At 41.6% G+C, this 20,757-nt stretch overlaps 1 protein-coding gene across 3 annotated transcripts in view; it reads right to left on the minus strand.

The window, feature by feature from the left end:
• The window catches only part of KCNMB1 (potassium calcium-activated channel subfamily M regulatory beta subunit 1), an 80,820-nt gene that overhangs the window by 42,090 nt on the left and 17,973 nt on the right, over positions 1-20,757 (minus strand). For all 3 annotated transcript variants that reach the window (XR_015297550.1, XM_086931429.1, XM_086931428.1), the window contains exon 2: positions 4,424-4,623. Coding sequence is in view for 2 of the 3 variants with exons in the window: in XM_086931429.1 (XP_086787555.1) it covers positions 4,424-4,578 (155 nt within the window). In the remaining variant the exon portion in view is untranslated. The remainder of the gene's footprint in view (positions 1-4,423; positions 4,624-20,757) is intronic.

A 20,757-nucleotide genomic window follows, 5' to 3' on the forward strand; every position in this document is an offset into this window, starting at 1 on the left:
TTTTTTTACGAATATTATTTTGTCTACTGCATGATTTCCAAATTTACATATGGTTGTTACCCTTCTGCTAGATCTGGCTTTGATTTACAAAGCAGCAGTCAACATAGGTAATGCCCCTAAACTATTGCAGCTGCTTGACTGACCCATGCATAGTAAAGTATTGGGCAGGCAACTAATGTGTTGAAATGGATTGGTTGCCAGAAATCTATTGGTAGAATGGGGGGACATGATAACACAAGCATGACGTTCTTCTGCTTTCCCACCCACATGGGTGCTTGAGTGTATTTCATGTACATTTCTTTAAAGCAGGGAAGCCTGGAAACCAAAATCAGCACTGGCAAAGATGTTCAACCAGCCCCAGATTGCAGGGGGTCATGACTAGATTGGGGCTGCCGGATTTCCCATGGAAGTTCCACTTTTCTGTAAATACCATTTCCCTTGGTAGGTGAACTAGCTGTGCATAAGGATGAACTGTAAGAGTTCCATCAAAAATATTTGCATGTCTTGATCATAGTTACTCTCCAAAAGCGCTTTCTCTGTTGCTTCTAAACGCTTTTAACGAACAGCGAGTTCATAATTAAACACGTATAACAGCACTAACTAGTCCACCTCACATTTAGATTAGAATCATTGACATGTCAACTTACTTTACAATGTTCACCAGGTTTTAGTCACTGTAGTAACAACCAGGATCTATTTCAACAGCTGTTATGTGAAAGTATTTTTGTTATTGATTTGTACTCAACAATTGCTGAGGTATTCATATTAGCGAACCATTAATTCGAGAGTTGAAAAACGCTTTTGATTTTATAATTTGGTGGTATTAGTATGCTAAACAAAAAAGTAAATGTAAGCCATTATTTCTTTGACAGATCAATCCCTTGAGAAAGGCGCTAGACGCCGAAATGCATTGGGAGAATATCTATATGAGTTAAACATTGATGTTTATCAAGACAAAAACCGAGATGGGAAATAAATGTTAAACATAAAGATGTGAAGCGAACATCTACATTAATGGAAAGATTTTTAATAAAAGAACTATCACAAACAATCAACTAAGCGTTATCTTTTACATGGAACGAGAGCTGGAGACACAGCACATACTGTGCCCAGGGACGCTGACCAGTAACTCAGGTTCTGCTAAATTCCTGACTGGTAGAAGAGCCAGTCTCGCTCTGATTTGGAGGTCTGCGCTGACGTGCCAATGATTTTATTAACAATGTTAATAAGAAGAGAGAGACAGAAGCATGTGCATGAAAATATATGCAGATCATGAGCTTTTGTTTATGACTCGGGCCAATGTGTCCACTGTGCTCATTGTGCCGTCCCTTAAACCAGGTCTTAACAGCAAGGAGGGTTCCTCCGTTGGAACGGAAGAGCGTTATCCCACTTAATTTCCCCCCCAAATCCCAAATTACCATTTTATTTTTCATCATCCCACACTGAGCCAAGCATCAGGATGCAGTGGGGTCTACTGAGTGACAGCAGGGAGGAGTGGTGAGCAGAGGGCTGCCTTTGCACTGTTTAAAGGGTACTTGTCTCTTTGGCCAGTTGTATTGTGACAGCCACTTTAAACCTCTCAGCCCAGCTGTCTTAAGACAACCAGGTTGAGAGCAAGTGCAGGCCTCCAAAGCACTCTAGAGCGCCGAGTAGGGCCGCTCCCAGCCATCAGGGCACTGGTCTTACGCTGGTTAGCAACCACAACATGAGTGTTCAAGGGAGCAGCCGCATCCAGTTCCTGTAGGTGAAAGAAGAGGTCCGTCACGGAGGGCGTAATGTTTGGTAAGTTTTTTTGTTTTTTTTGTGCACATGTCCCTCGTACCTGCAGATGCCAGCTGCTACTGCTTAACAGGTTCTGTGAAAGGCAAGAACAGGATATATATGCATGTTATTTGCTTTAGTGAATCTTGGATGAATAATGGATGTGCTGGAGTGGTGTGGCTCACTGGTTAGAGGCGGCAGACCCGGAAGCAGAGGTCGGCTCGGGACCAGGGTTCGATTCCTGACGCGGCAGGGTCTTGGGCCATGATCAGCGGACTCAATAATTCTCGCCTCGGTGCCTACTCCAACCATGAGCCCCACTCAGCCACTCTGGGCAATAGCTTGTTTAATCTCTACTAACGGCCCCATCAGCGCTGGGGATGCTTGTCTTCACCTTGGAGATGCCCAGGAGGGACCATCTCACAGGGAAAGCCAGGATGGGTTCCCCAGCGGTATACAGCGCCGGGACGCCCCTTTGCTGGGGCAGCTGTGCGCTTTACAAGTATACAACATTTAACATTTGCCCCTGACCACTTCTCTGGTCTTACATCATAGCGAAGAGTTTGCATTTACTCAATGCAATTTAAGTAAGCGCAAATCAGCTTTCTGCAGTTAGGCATGCACAAAATATGCCAATCTGTATTCATATTTTACATGTGATGTTTGTGCCTTCCCGGAATGTAGCTTCTCTGCTCTTTTGGGATTTGGTTCATGTCTAGGCACTAGTCTGGCGTGTGATTTACACTGATCTTTCAAAGATTTAGGTCTATACATTTGATTCTCAATACTGTCAGGCCAGCACAAGGATAGATTATAATGTTTGTAGCTTCACATGAGCATCCCTTTTGGGCAACATTAAGGGCCACTATATGATTCATACATCGTGGTATCTTCGAGGGATATTTCACCCGCCATGGTTACCGGGTGCGTGAATGTCTCTTGACATTTGTGGCTATTCTGAAATTTCTTTTCACGATTTATACTCTATGTACATACAATTAATTTACATGTAGATTTTTAAATTGCACAATAAGGGCTAAATGCAATGTAAATGGTTGTGAACGCCCTCAAATGTATGGATCTATGGGCCAGATATACTAAGTGACAGGTCATAATAAGTGGTTGTGAATGACGCACTGTTTTTTTGCAATTTGTATCTGATTTTGCAATGCAGCTTACATGCTAATAGGACACGTCATAAAATCTCTAGTCTGGAGGATCACAGAACAACTTGCCTATTGAAAATTAATTAGAAAGTCACCCACTGTGAATAGCTACAAACAACGGGATGGTGGATTGCTGAGAAAAGAGGCCACGAAGCATGTGGTTGCATTCCCAAACTGGAAAATAATATATATTTCTATGAAGCAGCATGTGTTTTCCAGGAACTGGAGCTGCTTTTTCTTTACAAGAAATTCCCATTTGTCAAAAAGTTCGGGGTATCACCGGCCCCTGTAACCTGGAACACTAGTTTAACATCAGTTCCTAATTGCGATTTGCTATGTGTTGCTAAACACATTTTGCAAGTCGGAAAGGCTTTTCTGAATCCAAAATGAATTTAATACATAACAAATTTGTGATTTTAGGTTCACAACTTTTGTACATCTTAGAATCTGCGATTGCATAACGGCTTTATGCATCTGGTCATAAGAGTATTACAAAAACTTCATTTGCATAGAGTGTTGCCATTGACTGCCAACAACATAAACAAATGCAGAAATATCCATAGTCAGAGTGGAATTTACGCAGGCATACCAGGCATCTCTGTATGTAAGGCTGGCTTTCTGACTCGCCTACCAATGGTGCGTGTGTGAAATTTCCAACTTTTCATGTGTTTAGGTCTGAATTAGAAATAGAAAAATATATTGTGAATCACTCTTTTGGAGTGTGGCAGTCTCACATTTAACTAGCAGTGTGGGAAACTGGAATGTTGTCTACTATGCTAAGTACAAAACCGAAGTTTACAAAGAATGTGAGCTCTAGGAGTCATACACAGCAATCGAAAATCATTTTCACTGCTGCTCAGAACAGTTGGTAGACTCGTCCTCATTGGTAGCCATTCCATGTCACCTGCTCTGGACTTCCCTGAAAGAGCCTGGAGACAATTTCCCTTTTTTCCCCTAAAAAGATCCTCCTTCCAGGATACACAACTCACCCTTGCAGCATTCTATTGCCTTTCCCACTGTGCACCTGCATTGTCCAATTCTCGAACCTGTACAACATTCTATAGCTGAAAATTGTCACTGTCGACAGAGGTGGCTATCTTAAACTTCAGCTGAGGGGACTTAGAAATCTGTATCCACTATCCACAAGGGAGATGTTATCCAAATTCAAATGTGAATCATAACACTATGAGAATGTTGATGCTCTACTCATATTGTAACCTGCAGTGTTACTTATTAGACTTTGCAGCACATTATATTGTGTTGTAATGATTTCATCAAAATAGTACATATCTATCTTCATGTGTCATATGACAGTCTACCTGGTAACACTTCAAATTCTAATTCTGCTTATTTGGTTTAAAGTTGTGCACGTTTTATGTCTGTTTTTTGCCTAGCAATTACAGTTACAATTTAGGTAACATCCATAAAAAAAACGAAAGTAATCATTTTAAGAGTTATGTTTGTGATATACATCTAATACCATATTTATAACTTACCCCTTTAGATAGGATCCAAGTGTGGTAAACCCAAATATAAGGTACATCATCACAGAACATAAGATCATCCCTTGTCCCAGGCGTATAGCTCGAGTCTCGCCCCGCTTATATGCAGTGAAGAGCTTTTTTCCCATCCTGAGCTGAGCTTTTGCCATTTTTTGAATGTTTTCATTCACTCATTTTGTGTGTGGTTGTTATTACTAAAGGAGACAGAAAGTATAAAGATACTGAGATCAAAGAATATCATTAATAATTGACAGCCTACGTAATAACGGATTACTGGGAGTAGGTGTAATACAATAAAAAATATTCCAGAACCTTCAATTAGCACATGGTAGAGAATAAAACATTCTTACTACAGAACCTTCAACTAGACCATGGTAGAGAATGAAACATTCTGACTGAGAGGATGTACAGGAGGAACCTTTTTGCATCTGCTACCAAGATTATATAGAAGGTAATGTCCTTATGTGGGAGAGGTAGATCACATTTGGGTCCATATGTATGAATGTACACATTTGCGAATCTCAAATAGCGATTTTTAAGAAATCGCTATTTGAGATTCGCAAATTGGTATGTATGTAGAAAATCAAATTTTTTTGCGATTTCTTAAAATTCCTTAATTGCGATTAGCAAATTGCGAATCGCAATTAAGGAATACTTTCCCATTAATTTCTATGGGCCTGGAGGCCCATAGGAATGAATGGGAAGTTATTCTCAATTTGCGATTTGCAATTTGAGAATCGCAAATTGAGAATAATTGGGGAGTCCAAAGGACACCCTGTTGCACCCCTGAAATTTGCATGGGTGCACATGTGGTGAACATACATGCCCTAAGGGCATGTATGTGTGTCACATGACACTTTGAAAAATGCAAAAATGGGCATTTTTCAAGGAATTCGCAAATTACCACTAACTTCAAGTTGGTGGTAATTTGCGATTCCTTCGGGACAATTTGCAATTTTTTTTTGCATCATATATTGAATTTAAGGAATCGCAACATTTGCGATTTTTGAAATGCAATAGCAAAATAAGGAATCTCAAATTTTGCGATTCCTTAGTTTGCACCACATTTTCCTTTATACATTCCATTTTGCAAATTCGCAGCCTTAATGTAAGACAAACAAGTTGCAATCACTCCTAGAATGAAAATCAAATTAGCAGAATCCGGATTTATAAGTGCCTTTTGAAAGAGTTACACAAACTCCACTTATGTGGCAGGAAAGGAAAAGAAAAAAGAAAGAAGGGATAGGAATATGGATTTGAGGCAAACAAATGAAATGTTTTGGAACTGCAACAAAATGAGAACTTATTGGAATACCAAATGCTTGACAGGCAGGTTTCACCCTGTGAACACACATAATATTTACAGCCTGATTCATCAAAGACCTGTTTTGCGAGTCATTAATAGCGATTCATAAGGAATCGCTATTACAGACTCGCAAAACGGGATTCATGTAGGAATCGCAAAATAAAATGCGATTCCTACATATTCCTTATTTGCGATTAGCAAATTGCTAATCGCAAATAAGGAATCACTCCCCATTCATTCCTACGGGCCAAAAGGCCCATAGGAATGAATGGGGAGTATTCCTTATTTGGATTAGCAATTAGCTAATCGCAAATAAGATAGCGATTGAAAGGGTGCCAGGGGTGTCCAAAGGACACCCTGTAGCACCCCTTAAATGCAAATTTAAACAGGTGTTGCGCACACACACGTCCAAAGGACATGTGTGTGTGCAACATGCAACTTAGAAAAATGCTTTTAAAAGCATTTTTCTAAGTTTTCGCTATTTACCACGAGGTTTGACCTCGCGGTAAATAGCGGGCCGAAATTGCGAATTCGCAATTTAAAAATGGATGATGAATTGCATTTAAGGAATCTCAAATAGAGATTCCTTAAATGTAATTCCTCGCAAAATTGCGAAATCGCTATTACCGATTTTTGCATTTGGGATGATGAATCCCAAATGCAAAAATCGCACTCGCAAAGGGCCAGATTCTCAGAATCTGGCCCTTTGCGAGCGCAATTCAGCTTGATGAATCAGGCTGTTAATCTATTGCAAACTGCTTCACATATATGTGCAGAATTGTACAGAGAATGTTTTAGACCTGATCTTAGGGTGGTCTTTCCACCAACGTGTTGTCTTTTGCCTCCCATTTTTGCTGATTCAATTGTTGGCCTTAGTACTCTGAGCACTTTGCCACTGCTAAACTGTGCTAAAGTGGAGGTGCTTCTCCCCTAAACATGATGACATGGGTGTATACCTGATTGGCATATTTGTTGTACTGATAAGTCCCTTGTAAAGTGGTATACCATATTCCCAGGGCCTGTACTTCGAAATGCTACTAGTGGGCTTCAGCACTGATTATCACACAGACAGAAGTAGCCTTTCATACCTGCCTCAGGCCTGCTACTGCAGGGGCTGCTTGCAGTTTTCTGTTACTTTTACTTGGCATTTAAAACTGCTTTCCAAGGCTTAAACTTCCCTTTCATAACATATAAGCCACCCCAAAAGTACGCCCTAAGTAAGCCCAAGGGAAGGGTGCTATGTAACTAAAAGGTAGGACAGGTACCTTTATGTTTTGCATGCCCTACTAGTGACAAACAGCCTATTTCGTTTCAAACAGTGAGGCCTACCACTCTCATAGAAGAGCACTCAGAATCACCTAATATGCTTTTAAGCTGTAATTCCTGATCAGAGAGGAGTATCTTTTTCATGTTTGATATGCTTGGAATGGTGATGATAAATCTTCCGTACTGGTTAAGTTAGATTTAACATGACTGTTTTAGAAATGCCACTTTTAGAATTTGGCCATTTCTCTGTACTTACTATTCTTTGTGCCTGGCAGCCTGTCTCCAATACAGGCCTGGGCTGGGTGACAGCAACGCTTTCTGCATTCTGTCTATACAGCCCCAAACACAGGAAGGGCTGGGTGTGACTGAACACTCATCTGCATTCTGATAGACCTCCTGGACGGGAAGTGGGAGAGGTGCCTCACGTTTACATCTGAATAGTCTGTGTCCTGGCCTCACACAAAGCACTGATTTCCCCCCCCCCCCCCCGGGTTAGCCTGGCAGACAGCTGGACTGAAAGGGATCCTTGTAAATTTCAAAGAGTTTCTTTGAAGTCACTACTTACATCAAAGGGACTTCTGGGTATAAGTACTGGGTCTCTGGCACCTAAAATCATAACACTTCTGGGTCTTGAACTAAACCTTTGTTAGAAGGCCTGCTGTCCTGCTTAAAGAACTCAAGAGACTGATTTTCTGGAAGGACTGCTTTTCTGCTTATCGCCCTGCTGTCTGCTGCTCCCTGACTCTGATGAAAGGAGAGCCAGACTCTGCCTTCCCTCCAAATCATATCCAAAGTCTTGCTGCCTAGCCTCCTCTTTTCTGAAGTCTCAGGAACACAAACTTCCTCCCACAATTCTGCTGGTGCTGATGGACCCTGTCTTCTGTGAGTCACACTTTTGCCTGAGGTGCCCGCTCACAGATCTGGGCCTTAGAAGTGGATTATACAGCTGTTTTCATCCCCTATAACTCCAGGGCCCCTGAAATCAGGCTTTTGGACTCTTCACAACTGTGAATGGGCCCGTTCGTACTAGGAATGCACCACTTGCTCAAAAGATCATAGCAAGCTACCACAACATTATGAAAGAGAGAGAACAGTAATGCACTATATCTAGCAAGATATGATGCATTCATGTCCTCTGCCAGAGCTGGCACATAATTAGCAGACTAGCGCCATCTCTGGCACCTCTGCGTCACAGTGCAAGGTTGCCTAAGTTGTAGGCAGGATTGTTTTTGTGCTGGAAGGTAGGGGACTACTTATCTTTCAGTGGGTGAGTCTAAGCCAAATATGCTCTTGGAAGCAACCAAGAGATGGGCTACCATCTGCTGGAATGCAGCACTGCTATGCCCATATCGTCTTACTGCACTGGCATTTCAGTTGTGATTTTTTCCTGTTTGCCATGCAAGTAATGCTGGTGGCGACCTAGTTGAGTCTATTTGATTCAAAGATTCTACACCTAATGTTTGGGAAGATTTCAACTTATGGCTCACTGACCATCTAGCTTCTTTATGTTATGTTATGTTAATAACATTTATTAGGCGCAACAGCTGCCCCAGCGAAGGGGCGTCCTGGCGCCTAGCTGCCCCAGCGAAGGGGCGTCCTTATACTACTCTATCCTTTTGACATGGGTCTCAAATGAGGAATTCAGTGCTGCCTTATCTTTTTAAAGAACATGGATAGCCTGCTAGACACTAGCCAATCTATTGCATGATCAGTCATGCTAATATTGGCTTTAACCCCAACACATGATACACTGCTCCTCATACACATCATCTCTTAAAAGCAGAGCTACCATAACTGAGGGATCACACAGTTTTGGAACTCACAAATTAGAAGCTCAAATGGCCACAACAGATGTGCCCTCTTGCTTTACCTTATATCTCCTGTACATTAGCATATAACATCTTTTTTTCTCACATGAAGAACTTCCTTACACAGACCAACACATCTATAAAATTGAGACAGCATTGTCACCATGCTGCTTGATTTACTACCAAACTCAAGGATATGAAAAAAGCCAACCACCATACTGTAACAAAGTGACAGAAACAGCTACGTCCAGCAGACAGGCTTCCCTTTTTAGCGCTTCCTAAAGATTACAAAAAGACTTTAAAACTGCCAAGCAACACAATTGGGTTCAAAACACAGGCAAAGGCAAAAATCAATTTCGAGAATGATATATACTGGCTAAATTTGCCATTAATGATTCCTTGGGATCACCCCTTCACTTCATCTCTGTAAATAAATTAACTCTTTCTTTATAGATACAATAAAAAACTATTCAATACTATGCCCCAGAAAATGTTAGCTGTGACCAAATTTCTTCTCCATTGCAGTTCCACAGATTCCACTTCAGACTCAGCCCATTCTCTGAAGGGATCATAATACCAGATTGGAACAGAGGAATAATGCTTACCCATTCGAAAAATAACAACCTGGACCCTTCTGTCAATAAATGTATAGGTGAATCACCAACTTACTAACCCTGAGCGTAGTTCACAAAGTAGCGCTACGCGTAGCTACGCGAAGTGCACTCGCGAGCTACTCGTAGCACTACGCGAACTGCGTAGTAACCTGTTCGCACTGTGCAAGATGCCGTTTTCAATGATTGCACAGTGTGTACAAGCATCTGGCACTGTGCAATCCTTGAAAACAGCATCTTGCACAGTGCGAGCTGTAGTTTTCTGCTGCTCGAGTAGATTTTTACTCGAGCAGCAGCTTTCTCAACACAGGCTGGTAGTTTCTCATCGCGAGCGGTCGCGAGCATACGTGACCACTCGCAATGAGAAACCTGACCTCCCCGCATTGAGAATCTCACCGCGAGGTTTATTTTCCACGCTCGCGATCTGCAAATTGATGTTGCTGATCCCGAACGAGGAAAAAGTCTCGCCGGGATAACATTTTGCTTGCTCGCGGTTGCCAACTTGACTTTGAGGATCAGGAGGAAGCAAAAAATGACTGCTGCACTACGCTACGCTACGCATGTTTGCACTGTGCTACGTGCAATTCGCGTAGAGCGAAGTAGCGGAAACTTCGCAAACTACGCGAGCGTAGCGTAGTGCTTTGCCCCGGGTTACAAATTACCAGAGACCCTTCTGTTATGTATATGTTTGGCCAATCACTATCTTAGCAGATCTAGCGAAAGTTCTTGAAATAAGATGCCATCAAACAGTTTCAGGAGGCTTTCTTACAAATTGGCAATTGTCTTTCCCTAATTTAATCCTAGTTTCACCCTCTAGATGACAAGAAATGCACTGCTCAGCTTCTGGGCTCATGCCTTCTGGTTCAAAGATGATTGGATTAAATGCCTGCTGGTAATAATGGGTGATAATGGACCTTTCTGCCACATTCAAAAGGGTGGGCAGTGCCATCCTCTTGCACAGACTTGCCTCTGTAGCTCATTCCTATAAATATACATTGTTGGACATGGTCCTTTTTCCAGGGTTTTCCCCAGATTTTTGCCTTCTGTTGCTGAACCCGAATGTTGTTGACATTAGGACTCAGTGCATTTTTTCCCTGCTACCCAGTGGTAAAGTGCATGTGCACTCTCCCTAAAACATGGTAAAAAATGTCTGGAACTTAATTGGCACATTACATTTATTTATATTCCCTGCAGCCAGTAGTGCAGCTTTAGACAGCCTTTTTGACCAGGCAAAATAATCCTTTTTCCACGACTGAACCCTTCTGTTTTAAAACCTATAAATATAAAGTAGGTCCTAAAAGCAACCCCTGCACCATCGGACTCATAAGGCAGGGTGCATTGTATTTAAAAATTAGGTACTTACGTTTTACATATACAGGCAGTGAAAAGCATCTGACTAACAATGGGTTACCTAACTACATATAATAAGTGATAACTTGAGCTTATGAACAGATAGAAATATGTTCTTTAGACTCAAATTAAATGTAATTTAAAATCATCTTTAATGGTAAGCTCGGACTAAGTTACAGTCATGAAAAGGTTAATTTTAGAAAGTTGGTGTTAGACCTGTGAGCCTTAGGGTGATCTTCCCCTCAACTTTTTGCCTCCTGATCTTGTATTTGCTGGCATTAGGACTATGTGCACTTTACCGCTGCTAAACAGTGCTAAAGTGCTTGTGATCTCTCCTCTAAACATGGTGATATTAGCGTATCCCCAATTGGCATATTTAATTTTCTTATAAGTCCCTAGTAAGTGGTACTACCTGTATCCAGGGCCAGTAAATTAAATGCTAACAGTGGGCGTGCAGCACTGGTTGTTCTACTCACTTAAGTAGCACTTAAACATGTCTCAGACCTGCCATTGCAGAGCCTGTGTGTCCAGTTTTAGATTGCCATCTCGATCTGATAAAATAAACCTTTTTCCAGGCCAAAACCTTCCTTTTTTATATATATGATTCACCCCTAGGGAAGGCACTGGAAGGCACAGAAGGCATGGTGGAATGCATTTAAAAAGAGGGACATATACTTTTACGTTGTACATGTCCTGATAGTGAAAAACTCTTATATTTGTTTTTCAATACTGCAAGGCCTATCTCTCCCGTAGGATAACATTGGAGTTGCCTCATTACATTTTAGAAGTGTCATTTCCAATTGAGAAAATATAACCAGTTCATGTTTGGTTTATCTGGAATCACAATTTAAAATGTTAACCCATGGCAAAGTAGGATTTTAAATTGAAATTCTGAAAATGCCACCTTGAGAAAGGTATCATTTTCCTATTGTATCCATTTAGTGCCTGTAGCCTGTCTCTGTTCACATTACCTGGTGTAGCTAACAGTTGGGCTTTGTGTATTCCTCCTGGACAGCCACACCTAATGGAGAGATTAGGTGTGTCTGGTTGGGCCATCACTGACAGGATGGGAGGAAGGAGTTGGGCACAGCCATTTACACCTGAATAAGCTGTATTCTGCCTCTGCACAAAGGGCTGCATACCTCTTCCAGTTAGAGCCAGGACAGGGAAGGTAGAATACCTGAGGACCTCAAAGGGAAACTCTGGAAGCTTATCCACTACTTCAAAGGCACAACAGGGTATACATAAGGGACATCAGACACCAGATCTTCAGTACACTTCTGGACCTATGGGTACTTTGCTAGGAAGAAAGATTGATGTGCTCCTGAAGGACTGGCACTCTGCTGAACTACACTCTGTTTGATGACCTGATGCCTGCTGTCCTCCTGACTGAGGGAGAAGTACCGCACCTGCACCTCTGGAACCCAGAGTCCAGAGTGATCCAATGGCTAATTTGCTGGCCTCCTGATCTGAAGCAGCAGGGACATAACAGACTTCAAACAAGCTTGCCTCTGCATCTGTAAGTCTACCGTGCCAAGTGGTGCCACCCCAGTTCTGAACCCTTGGAAGTGGGAGTATGGTGCTTAGCCAGTCTCTGTAGATCCAGCGGAACTGATGCATATCCTCTGCTGTGCAGCAAACCCCCAGGAGAAACAACACATCTTAACTGCTGTGTGGATTAGACCTGTCACAATGTCTCACATTGCCACCTCAGCCCACATTGCCTTTGTAACCGATGCTGCACAACTTATCCTCGTCGCAGGCCCACACATCTCTCATTGACGTCAGCTTTGACAATGACACAACTTGCCCCAACTGGGCTGCACATCCCTGACTACGATCTTCGTATTGCAAGTCTTATCAATGAACCTCGATGTCGAAGCAAAAGCAATACACACCACAGTCTCGCCACAAATCAAAACAGATGCATTGCTTCGGCTGCACGTCACATTTTCGACTCGGAACCACACAACGCTCAACAAACCATGATTTAAGTTACTATGTTCAGCTGGCCCAACTAGATCCCTGTAGCCAACCCATGCTCTATTGCAGACGACCTGTCCTTGTGGCTTTGACCCGGTCTGGCATGTCCAAATATCCAAAGTTGGGGGTTTACACCTTCGGGTGCTATTTTCTCTAAATAATTTCAAATTCAATATCTGTGATTCTACTAATTCGATTTTTGTTGTTTTGGTCTTGTTTTATTTATTAAATATTACTCTATGTTTCTAATACTGTTGTGGGCTCCTTTTGTGGTGTGATTTCTCTGTGTTACTGTTTGAATTGTTGCACAAATACTTTACACATTGCTAAAAGTTAAGAATGGCTGCTCTGTGCCAAGCTACTAGAGGGTGGATCACAGGTTAATTTGGGGTTCGCTTGCACCTTATCCTGACAAGGATTGTTGTTGCTGCTTTACCAGGGCTCACACCCAAGTCAACCAACAACCCAATTTATTAGACTTGACATTTTCATATAGAGAGTTGTGCTTTCTGCCAGCCGTGGGTCATGTGACTGTGAATGACTCTGCAGTTAGGCTTTGTGTGTTCTTCCCAGGTGCTAACACAAAAAGAGGACTAGTTGTTGGCAGGATGGGCCATCCATGCATGATGGCTGGGCTGTAGCAGTGTCCTTCCCCACTTGTACTACAAAGGGTTTACCTCCAGCACATGCAAAAGATTCTGACACCAGACTTTTGTCATCCCAGACAGTTTGGAGCCTTGACAGTAGAAGGGGAAGAACTTACCAGAACCATATGTTGGAGTAATATAAGGAATCCTCCCAAATAAACGCTGGCACCAGATAAAAATATTGGACTTAGAGAGCCACTCTTCAAAACACTGCTAGCTTTGTTAACATTATGGAAAGAGGGCTGCCCTGCTACCAGATTACTGCCCAACTGCCATATTACTGCCATGCTGCTGGAGGGGCTTCTCTGGTGTTTGAGAAGGAAGACTGTACCTGCTTGCCTTCAGCCCAGGCTAACCTAAATGACTCCATGGTCAGTTGGCGGAACTGCGGTTTGAGCGACAGGGACAATACAAGCTCCAAAAGCCACCCTGCAACTACCAGGATGACCTGCTGCAAATGGACTTGCCTAAGCCAATATGTTCTTTGTTCGAGAGAGTTATTGATCCATGAGAGGTTCCCCCCTGGTCCTTTGCTGGCATCTGTCTGAACTTCTCCCAAGAGGAAAACTCAAAATCCTGAAGTTTGGTCTTTTTGCGAATGAGAAGAGGCCTCTTGGTGCGAAACTCTGCCACCCATGTTAATGGCCAAGGCAAACCTCCAGTGAAGACCTGCTCTTCGAGCTACAGAAACCACCAATTAATACTGGCAATGCCAGATATGCACTTCGCTCTACAGACACAACAGCCTGCGGTGACCACCACCACGAAGCTCCAGAAAAGACCATCCAGAACACCTGAGTGGCTCTTTGTGCAGTAGTGATGACAGTCTGCAGCAACAGACCTGTTCTTCGCACCACAATGGGGACCACCCACTATTTACTCCTGCTCCTTGTGGCCTCCTACACCACAAACCGATCTCTTTCTCCTGGACCTGGTTCAAATCCGACCCGTACTGCACTTGGGTGGGCCTGACCTTGTGACTTTCCCCTAGTCCAGCAAGAACAGATGACTGTGAGCGGGGCTTTGTGCTTTCAAGTGCTGTATTTACTCACAACTTTGACATTGCTTAACTCTGATTCCACTGATTGGATTTTTTTATTTGCTCTTTTACCATTTCATTTATTTAAATGCACTCTATTTTTCTACGTTTGTTTGACATTTTTTCTTGTGTTGTGTTTTCACTTTATTACTATGTGTGTGCTTCATAAATACTTTAAGAACAGCCTCTGAGTTAAGCACTGCTTTGTGCCAAGCTACTAGAGAGTTAAGCATAGGTAAATGTAGTGACTTTTGTGGTTCAACCTGATAATGATTTCGGTTGTTGCCGCAGTGGTGGTTCCACCCCCTCAAACAATAACCCAATTTCTTACACACTTTAAAATAGCTCACCACATCCCTCCCCCCCACACCTCCAATGGGAAGCTGTAGCCTGTTTTGTGTCAGATGAATCTGCACCCTGCTCTGGGGTTCCCCAAGGCTCCTAAATTTCCCAATTCTGTTTACAAGGTTCCTCATTTAAGATCTTAGATAATTCTCAGGTAATGGTTTCAATCATGTGCAACAACACTCAATTATTTATCAACTCCTACTACCCTTTTCAATAAAGTACAAACTATCCTGGGCAGAGTGGTCACAAAGAGGAAAGAAAATGTCTTTAAACTCCATAACAACAAAAATTATTAATTCTGTTTAGGGCTGAACACAGAACTAGCCTCTCCCCCCTTCTCAGTCCAAGCATTCTAGGACAATAACTGACAGTTGATTATCTCAAAATAAAAAATTAAGAATGGCTTTTGAGGCGGGAACAACATTTTTTGAATATGTAAATTAATATAACATTTTTTAATAAACGACGACTTTTTTTTATTAATCTTTGCATCGTGTTTAATCATTGTTATTGAATAAAACAAATATTTTTTTACTTTAGGTGGGAATTTATTTTTTAATTTGAATCTAAGATTTTTTTTGTTTGCATATTTATATTAATTAAACACTCAGGGACCTATTCACAGGCCCCTTTCACCACCCGAATGTCACTTTTAACAACGTTCCTGTGGTGATATTTGCATCACCTTATTTAGAAGGCAGAGTTAAACTCTTAACGTGGCTTAACGCCACCCTGTAAATAAGGCAGTCTTTCATGCTATACCTAGTGTGAAAGGGGTGGACAATGGTGATTGCGGTGGGCATTCCGCCACAACATCCATTGATGTAAACACTGCCCCCTATTTACAAGTGTGGCGTAAATAGGAGGCAGCGCCAAAATTATGACCTCGGAACACCTGGTCTTAACATGGAAAATGCTTTATTTCTCCTTGTTTTTGCCGTTTCTATGTGTGCTGTATGGTGCAGCACACATAGAAACAGCAAACCGCCATGAAGGATTGTTTATCTGCCTCAACGGACACCTTCCTGCATGTATACAATCATTCCCTCAACTCACACACCCTTGCACTATGGTGCAATGATGTCTGCATTGGCGCTAGGCAGCTTAGCGTCAGCGCTAGAGAACACATAGGGATGTGCTGTGTCCTTCTAAATATGGCTCATCCCTGCGTTTTCGGAATGGCACAGTGTAGCGTTAGCATTTTGTGCTTACTGCCATGCTCTGCCATTCCCTAGTGAATATGCCCCTTAGTTTAACTAAATAAAATTAATTTACAATAATATTTAACATAAACATGTTTCTACATATTTACAGTAAAGATCAATAAACGTTTTTACTTTTCCCTATATATAGTGAGTGGAGAGTTCCCTATGGTAAAGTATAGGGAAAATGTGATGTTTACTTAACTCAAAACAATGTAAACTTATTTTTATGTTACCTTTGTGAATATCCCCCTTATAGTTTATAGAGGTGGGATTTTTCCTTTGACCAATTAGCACACTGCCTTCTTCATAGCGACGTTGTTCCTACAAGATCACTTCCTCCTCCTTGAGGATCAGAGCCTCTAGGATCAGAAAACGAAGAACACCCAGAAAAACACATCCATCCAGAAAATCAAACGCGAGAAGGGCTGCATATCTGAACATGAACATCCACATTACAATCAAATTCAGATACAAATAACGTTAAAGGATCAGTAAGGTAGCGATAATCACTCCTGTGTCTGCAATAGAAGCTAAGTTTCATTCACGCTTGTTAGAAAGATGATGTTACAAACTTGGATAATCTAAAATGAAACTTCAAAGCACATCAACCAGCTTTTGAACTTTCAAACACAACACAGGTTTTTTAGCAATCTGCAACTTTATATCAACATGCAGTGACCCTGAAAGTTCAAGAATATGCTTCTGCGCAAATGGGCGAGCAGAGACACACAGGTGATGTGTTCACTAAAACTGGTGAGACTGAGTGAGCTATTCCAATTTGAATGGGAACTATATAACCCGTAGCATATTTTGACTTTGTTGGGCCACGTCATTGAGGTGTCCTTGAGATGTTTTGCAAGATCGGTGGTTTTCCTATTTTAGATTCATACTATGCTTAGTGTCGTGCTGTGTGCTTTTCACAATCACCACCCTCTTCCTATCGCCAGACCATTCAATCTTCCTCCTTCCATATTCCGCACTCATTGAAGTCTTGCTCATGATCTCTTTAGCATCCTTGTTTGCCTACATTGGACATCATTTACGAGGCCCTAGCGGAACCTTTGCGCTGCCAGAGCGTCACTTTTTTGACACTCTGGTGACGCAAAGTGTCGCAGCATGTTTACAAGGCCATGCAAAGTCACTTTACGTGGCTTTTTATGGCCTTGTAAATAAGTGCCCCGTACATGGGTGAGGCTGTGGGGGTTCTCACTCAACATCCATGGAAATAGAGGCATTCCCAGATTTACGAAGAAACATAAACCTGGGAATGCATCAGAATCCTATGCCTCCTCAGGGGAGGTGTGGGAGTGGTGCAATGAGGAGAATACATTTATTTATCTTTGTTTATTTCCTTTTTCATGCATGCTACATTGTGCAGCACGCATAGAAAGTGGAAAATGCCATCAATTATTGTTTTTGTGCAGGAAGGTGTCCTTTCCTGCACAAAATCAATCATCCCACAGTGAAGACACTCTTGCAACATGACACAAGGGTGTCTACATTGGCGTACGGTTGCTGTTTGTGTGCCGGTGCAGGGGAGAAGGACAGAATGCGCTGTCTCTTGTAAATACATTGGATTCCTGCCCTTTTCTTTTGACGTAACACAGCAGGAAGGCCTGCTGCGCTGCACTGCATCAAAAGTTTGTAAATTAAGCTGATAGTTTGTCTGCCACTCCCACTTTTCTACATTTAGATCCACCTATTGGATTATTCTCTTGCATATTGGTATGTGTTTTGTCATACACCTACATTTCATAAACCTTTACAGTTTTTACGATGTGTCCAAATTATTTCAATCCATCTGAGAAATATCTGCAGGGAAAAAAGTTGTTCAGTTGGACAACTACTAATATGTCATATGCTAATGAGACATATATAGTCGCATTTTGAATGGTAATATCTTCTTAACAAAGGCATAGTTCGCATTTTCCTAGCTTCCTCCTAAAGGACATCTTAAAAGAAGAGGTGTTGATGTTTTATTACACCTTACAAAACATCTTCCCTGAAGTGGTTCAGTCCAAGATTTGACAATGGACTGCAATGGCAAAGAAGGGCTTAGGAAGGAGATGAACAGCTGAAGTAGAATATTTGAAGGGAATCCATATGAATTTGTGCTCAAATTGCATTACTGTTATTGATCAGTATATTTTAGCTAAATGATCCTTCCCTAAATTGTTATTAAACTGAGATTGTCAATTTACTGGGCCTGCTTAACATCACCTGCATCGACAATGTGCCAGGATTGTCAATTTACCTCTTAATTATTGTTACTGTAATGTCATCTACTGTCATTGTAAATAGGGTTAGAACGTTGTCCAAAGATTTGTAACCAAACGTTATGCTAAAGAATGTTAATGATCTCCAATGAGTGCTCTGCAGCCCATCAGCGAAAATATTGATTTATATTGCATTTCATGTGACTGAATGGAAGGAAACCACGTTTTGCTCAAAATTGATGTTCTGAGAAAATATTAACCTGAAGCAGGTACAGTGCGGGGATCTAGCTAACAATCAAGCAACAACAAACTAAAGAAATAATGATCCAAAGGGGCCACAGTACATAAAAAGGCACATTTTAGTGTGCAAAACACTTTCAAAGAAGTAACTTTTGGATAATCGGAATCAATGTTGTAGAAAAAATAAAACTGATAAAAAAATAAGTAAATAAAACAAGTGCTTAACACTAAAGATTCTCCAAGGGCATCAGTGTATTGAGGCTGATCCTTGAAGGGGCAGAATCAAAATCGAGGGAAATTTCAACAGGCCAGACTGACTGGTTGACAAGTAAAATACCTTCATTTCAATCACATTGTTATTCTAATCTGGATGTCATAAAAAAGATTCAATTGTTTTTACCTGTTTTGCAATATTTTGGTGTTCTGCATGACTTTTGCAAGACTCATACATCATGGGAAATTCTTAGGAGGAACCATATAAGAAGACATGTTGGTTCCATCCATTTCAGCACCCTGAGGTAAACAAGAAATTCGTCTGGGGCGCAAGACAAAACTCACAGATCTTTAGAAAAAAGTTTCCAAGAGTTTATCTCTCGGTGGTCATCACTTCTCTTTGGTTCCAGGATGTTTGCGGATTCCAGGCACACAGATTCTGAGGGCAGACTTGTTTCTGCAGGCAATTTCGTGAGCTCAGACAGAGTCAGATATCCCTGTGGTCCAAGATCTGGTAAACAGCTCCGCCAGGTCTAAAACATGTTCTAGGTAACATAGAAGGGGAGAGGAGTTGGCCTAACGGCTAGGGCGGGAAGAGAGGAGTTGGCCTAATAGCTAGGGTGGTCGACCTCGAATCTAGGGAACCGTGTTCGAGTCTCGGCAATGAAGCTGAACATCCTGTCATTCTGGGCAAATCACTTAATCTCCCAGTGCCTAACAAAAATTAATGTGTCCTCATGTAACGCAACTGGTGCTATTTAAAGCGCTCTGATACCCAGTACCGCGGCAAGTTTGTACTATATAAACCTCCGTAAAAAAAAAAAAAAGATAAAAGTCAGAATATGGAGCATTCTTTCAATGCTCCACTCACTGGTTTTAGAGAGTGTGCTAGCAGCAGTCAATTATAATTTTTTTGCTTTTTATCTTTTTACATATATATGTATGTCAAAATACACATGCCATGTGCTCGAAATGTCGTGATGCCTCTCAGTGCCAGTCAGCATTTATCTTAGAAGAGAGATGACTTCAGAGCTTTACAGAACAACTGTTATTTGTAAGAGCGCATTTGTGAATAGTTGGCTTACAGTGTATCACCTGTATTTGTACTATGAGTGTGCACCAGTAACTTTCCCTTTGTGTGACATCATAAAGCACCCTCCTTGGCAGCTTTACACTGGCCTGTCCTGGCATAGCACGTCTTAATAGCTTGATATTACACAAAATTGTAATTTCAAAAAGGTTCTTCTATATAGGTGAGCTGCTCACCAGTATATTCCTACTCTAGGAATTGCCATGTGTATAGAGGTACTTTTGTAAGAACATAGATTACTGGCTCCTTGAATCTCACCTTCAACAAGATGGAAGTACTGGTCTTCGGAAACAAGACCTCCCCATTGGGACGCTAAATGGTGGTCGACAAAGCTATGACCAACACCCACCAACTATGCTAGAAATCTGGGGATCATCCTGGACAACAAGATCGATATGACGGGACAATTCAATGCAGTGAGCACTGCTCACTTACACATCCTTCGTATGCTACAAAGGGCCAAATGTATCAAGGCAAAATGGGTTCGCAAACGCCGAAATTTGCAGAATTCCGGCGTTTGCAAACCCATTTTCGCTAAATGGTATGTATGAAACATTTTTGGTGCAAAATAAGGAATCGCTAAATTTGCCATTCCTTATTTTGCGATTGCATTTAAGGAATTGCAAATTTTGCGATTCCTTAAATGCAATGTATGAAGGAAAAAAACATTCCAAAATGCCATTAAGGAATCGTAAATTACCACCAACTTCTAGTTGGTGGTAAGTTGCGAATTCTTTTAAAAAAGCATTTTTTTTTAATAATCAAAAGGTGCTATGTGACGCTCATACATGCCCTTAGGGCATGTATGTGCGCCATATGCGCACACATGTCATTTTCAGGGGTGCAGCAGGGCGTTCTTGAGACACCCCTGCACTCTTGAAAATATTCACAATTTGCGATTAGCAAATTCCGATTTGCAATTTCCCCCTCAGTCCTATGGGCCTCCTGGCCCATAGAAATGAATGGGAAATTATTCCTTAATTGTGATTAGCAATTTGCTAATCGC

The sequence above is a fragment of the Lissotriton vulgaris genome, chromosome 7 (assembly GCF_964263255.1).
Source record: "Lissotriton vulgaris chromosome 7, aLisVul1.2, whole genome shotgun sequence".
Lineage (NCBI taxonomy): Eukaryota > Metazoa > Chordata > Amphibia > Caudata > Salamandridae > Lissotriton > Lissotriton vulgaris.